Genomic DNA, 5,124 nt, shown 5'->3' with positions numbered 1-5,124 from the left:
CTAAAATACAAGTGTTTATTCAAGTCATTGGTACTGACTGTTGGCATGTGAATTAGTTTTATAGTCTCTTTCTCTCTCTCTCCTCTATAATATATATTTATATTATGTTGAGAAGAGAGAATCATTCAATATATAGCCGCAAGCAAGCCTGAAAAGTTAATTGATTATGAGAAAATAGTTATTCTTCTAACAACTTGATATACTTTGGCCATGTTTGTGACTGATAATGATTTCTTAATCATACCTATGCACCAGGTCCGTGGCATGGCAATTATTTCAGCTGTCCAAGAAGCTCAAAAGGATAACCTCAGAAGTTTTAATGATTACATGTTGAAAGTGTTGGAGGTTAGTATGACACACTGGATATGCAGAATGTTACTCTAATCAATCAATGATATTGTGAGCGCATACGTGATGAATAATATTTGGTTATTAATCTAATATATTTTAAATTCTTTTGAAGTTTTATAAGGTGTTTATATCATTGAGCTGAATAATGAACAAATTATAGACAAATTATGTGTGCATAAATATATGCTATGCAGTGATTATCATTGTTGTTGAGCTTTGACTCCTGATGGTTTTTATATTTTAATGCTCTGTAGGAGGATTGGCAAAAAGAAAAACGAGATAGTCTTCAAAGATTGAGTCAAATTTCCACATTACCTAGAACTAACATGATAGTTAGCAGTAGTGGGGGTGCTCGCTCTGGTCAGATAGTGTCGATGACTTCTAGCCCTCAAGCTTCATCTGGTGCATTTAGCATGCAGCTTGTACCTCTTGCTAACAAGCCTATCCTTGAGGAAAAGGCACCTGTCTATGCTGAAGTTGTAAAGAATCTGAATGATGCAAGAGAACGTGGATTACCATTTAAAGTAAGTTGAAACAATTTTTTCCCTGTATTCAATCGATCTTATTATATATTTGATTCCTACCATTATATGGAAGGCATTTAATCTTTAGTGGATTGTTAATTTTAGTTTTTTAACAAATGACTGAGTTGCTGCTTTGAATTGTGAAGTTTTAGTTTTTTGACAAATTACTAAGTTGCTGCTTTAAATTCTATTTTCACTTTATGAAAAAGACACCTTATCGAAATGATGCTTTAGAGATTGTTGTCAAGTTTTGTTTATGCTGAGTGAGATAAGTACCTATCTAATGGCTTGTTTCTATTGTTAGTCTGCGACAGCTTTCAAGGGTGCTTATGAAAGTTTAGGTCTGGATGCATCTGGTGGAAAATCCGTTCATGATGCCTTAGAATCCTTCCATGTTCTCAATTTTTGATCTTAATACATGATGCCTTCTAGTTTCTTAGCCATGTGTCTATGCTATTGGGTTTTCTTTATAAATTAGTTGTTGTATTGTATATATATATATTTATATGTTTGGTTGGTGTATCATTTGCATTTTCATTTCATAATCATAAAGTGTTTGAGCTAACTTTTCTAATGAGTATTTTACCAAGCATAAATCTTCAATCTTTCATGCCTATGTGCTGTAGTTAGTGTAATTGCATGGCTAGCTTATGAAGTCGTAATGAGGTTATTAACTTTCTTTCTTTTTGTACTCTTTTAGGTTACTATTAATTATTTAAACTCTTTTGTAGCTAAGCAAATCAACCTCACAACAAAGACAGGTGCACAATGGAATGGATGATGAATTGGAGGGTGGAGCAAGCTTCATGGTTTACATTTTGTGTATCTTGTTATGTTTTTGTTTTTTACTTTCGAAGCAAAAGATGTGCAAGAATATAGAATTTTATTATGTATGCTATCAAACTCAAGTTAGAACTAAAAACTTTTGCACCGAACAGTGTCATGGTTTGAAGTAGTTCGTCTTCAAATGTAAAAATACTCATGGTTTATCATATATATATATTGAATATTTTAGATTTTTTGATCTATTTAATATTACACTTGTGATCAATTGTGATTTTTTAAATCAAAATACAATAATAAAAACTTATTACAACAATTAAAAATGCATACTACAAAATAACAAAATGTTATTACTGGGAGAATTTACAATAATTATGGTTGTTTTCTATAATATATTATAATTGGGACAAACAGTTATGATTTATATAATAGAATGAACTAAAAATGTTATAAAATGATCAAATATAACAATTTTCATAACAGTTAGAAAGTGTTATTGTGGATATAAAAAATCCACCAAGAAAAAAAAATAATAAGTAAACACACGATCCCGCGTTGAGATGAGTAAGGGTCTGCGAAGATGAAATAAGTGACCCAACGAGCAGCGCAAGTTGAGTTCTAGAGATCAGGCTAGCCTAGAGCCTAAGGCCTAGAATGAGGATGAGCGGCATTGTGTAAAATAACCCCTGTGTAAGCCAAGGGAAAACGTTACACACCCCCAAGGTAGTCTCAAGAGGCCACGGGTCAAATGATGGAACCTTCGATCCTCACGATATTGGCTACATCCTAGACATGCCCATCTCGCACATATGCACATGTTGCACCATGCCTCGTGGGGCCGTCTCGCACGCCTAAAGGCCTCGCCCAGGTGCATCTCGCGTAGCCATCCCCATGGCCTCGCGCCTCACGTAGCCGTAGCCTCCGCCTCGCGAAGCCGTCTCGCGGGCCTAAGGGCCTCGCCCAGGTGCATCTCGCGAAGTTGTCTCGCGCGCCTAAGGACCTCGCCCAGGTGCGTCTTGCGTAGGCATCCCCATGGCCTCGCGCCTCACGCAGCCGTAGCGTCTGCCTCGCGAAGCCATCTCGCGCACCTAAGGGCCTTGCCCAGGTGTGTCTTGCGTGGGCGTTCTCGTGGCCTCGCCCAGGTGCGTCTCGCGAAGCCGTCTTGCACGCGTAAGGGCCTCGCCCAGGTGCGTCTCGCATGGGCATTTTCGTGGCCTCGCCCAGGTGCATCTTGCGAAGCCATCTCGCGCGCCTAAGGGCCTCGCCCAGGTGCGTCTCCCGTGGGCATTCTTGTGGCCTCGCCCAGGTGTGTCTCACGTAGGCATCCTCATGGCCTCGCGCCTCACACAGCCGTACCCTCTGCCCCGTGAAGCCGTCTCGTGCGCCTAAGGGCCTCGCCTAGGTGTGCCTCACGTAGGCATTCTCAGGGCCTCGCCTAGGTGCGCCTCACGTAGGCATTCTCAGGGCCTCGCCCAGGTGCATCTCGCGTAGGCATTCCCATGGCCTCGCGCCTCATGCAGCCGCAGCATGGGTCTCGTGCCAAGCACCCTTCGACCACGCACCTATGGCCTTACGGCATGGGTCTCGCGCCAAGCACAACATGGCCTCGGCCCAAGGGCCTCGCGCATGAAGGCTTCAAAGCGATGGTCTCGCAAGGTGAGATCCTAATCACATGCGCAAGCATCATGCCACACCACACACGCAGTAGGCCCCATTGAAGAGGCCTTACCTCCCTTCCTGAGGAAAGTGCCACCACTCTCCCTGTGAGTCCCATAAGATGTAAAGTTAGAAAGGGCCTCACAGCGAATCGACATGAAGTCAGGAGAGACACGGAGTGAGCCTGCAGACCAAGAAGAGTCAGAGTACGGATGCGGTGTCCATGCCAGACAGGTAGTGGCAGTACAAGAATGGTACATGGTCAGGACTCCCTCAGCGCAATTATGAGGTCAGTACCCGACAAGTAGTGGGGGCATAATGTGGTACCACGGCAAGAAAACTTTTGCAAACCCCTGACACGTACTAGAGCAGGCCACCACTCTTCCGACACCAATACCACCTATGCCATCATCCTGAAAGTGTACTCATGTACTATTTTGTCCCGAGGGACCACCATGTATAAGGGGCCATTAGAGCCCAGCTATAAATAGAGCTTGACCCCTCTGAATAAAGGGTTGGAAAATTCATTGTAGGCTGAAGCTATTAAGCAATATACAGTTTTTACTCCATTGTTGATCTGTATTTATCCTTCTATAAGTCCATTCTAAGTTCTTATCTGACCATCACCTTATTTACCTTTGAGTTTTCCGATCTAATTTCGTTGACAAGATTTCACCGTCAACAGTTATGCATAAAGTATAAGATTAAACTTCGAATTTATAACCAAATACTCTAACTAAATGTTATTATTTGAATATTATAGCAACTAAAAATGTGTTATTGAATAGTTTAAGATAACATCGAATATAACATTTGAATACTGTTATAGAAAAGACATGACTTTTAATAACAGGGGCTATGTTAGCGTATTCAGAAGCGTTATCAATACTCCCGGTTAGCAGTTTTTAAGTGTTACGAATACTATTTTTTCTTGTAGTGAACCCAGCCAATAATCACAGAAGTAGATAACTAAAATCACAGTTTAATGCTTACCTTAGCTCTGCTTGAATCCACAAATTGACACTGAACAATCTCCAAGTTCTAGAGCCCCAAATCCTAGCTTGATCTTCAAAATTCTCCTGGGTATGACTTAGAGAAAGAAGAGAGAGAATAGAGGGTGCCTTGGGTCGGTTCACAAAGTTCTGAAAGTTTCTTTGGTTTTATTTTATTTACTTAAGTTTCTAAGGTTACCTCAAAGGCTCGGGGTATCGAAAACGTCCCTGAGGGCAAAATGGTAAAATTCCCCGGTATTCCCACCTAGGCTTCCTAACCTCAAATATATCTCAAATTATATATTTTCATAACTCAATAACCCAAATAAATGTCTATTACCCAAAATACCCCTTGACTTGCCCCGAGTCAAGTACCAGGTCCCGTTGTGACTTTCCCGCTACTTGCTCCCTAGGATCGGCTCGTGTCGAATGCTGCAAATATATATGTATATATATATCCACATAATAATGTGGTCTCAACAGTTAATCACATTTATGCTCGAATGGGCCAATATTACAATTATGCCCTTACAAGCTAAACAGGGCCCGCATGCCTATATAACACTCATAAACATGCATTCCACATATTCATATAATCATGGGATCATGCATATCATATAATCATGCATTTTAACCATTAATTCACATAACTTCCAATTATGCCCTCCCGACACACTAATCAAGGCCCTTAAGCCTTATTAGTAATTTTGGGTCGTTACACTAAGGGCATGGAACTCACATTAGTGACTCCATGGTTACTCATTTGATTTATATTAGTGACTCACTTATTAGTCACTCATCTGAGCCAGGGTCAGAAG

The 5,124-nt window shown here is 40.8% G+C and overlaps 1 protein-coding gene across 1 annotated transcript; it reads left to right on the top strand.

Annotated features, from left to right (window-relative positions):
* The first annotated feature begins 264 nt into the window (after positions 1–264).
* Positions 265–1,284, top strand: LOC133779367 (nuclear pore complex protein NUP93A-like). The gene is made up of 3 exons (XM_062219338.1): positions 265–345; positions 606–875; positions 1,180–1,284. The coding sequence occupies exons 1-3, from the start codon at positions 265–267 to the stop codon at positions 1,282–1,284; spliced, it is 456 nt and encodes a 151-aa protein (XP_062075322.1).
* Positions 1,285–5,124: the final 3,840 nt, after the last annotated feature.

Source organism: Humulus lupulus, chromosome 5 (genome assembly GCF_963169125.1).
Source record: "Humulus lupulus chromosome 5, drHumLupu1.1, whole genome shotgun sequence".
In the NCBI taxonomy this organism is placed as follows: Eukaryota; Viridiplantae; Streptophyta; class Magnoliopsida; order Rosales; family Cannabaceae; genus Humulus; species Humulus lupulus.
This window is presented reverse-complemented; position numbering and strand designations above follow the sequence as displayed.

Coding starts and splice junctions, on each gene's coding strand:
- LOC133779367 (XM_062219338.1), top strand. CDS start 265: ATGGCAATTATTTCAGCTGTCCAAGAAGCTCAAAAGGATAACCTCAGA. Junction 346..605: donor ACATGTTGAAAGTGTTGGAG/GTTAGTATGACA, acceptor AATGCTCTGTAG/GAGGATTGGCAAAAAGAAAA. Junction 876..1,179: donor AACGTGGATTACCATTTAAA/GTAAGTTGAAAC, acceptor TTCTATTGTTAG/TCTGCGACAGCTTTCAAGGG.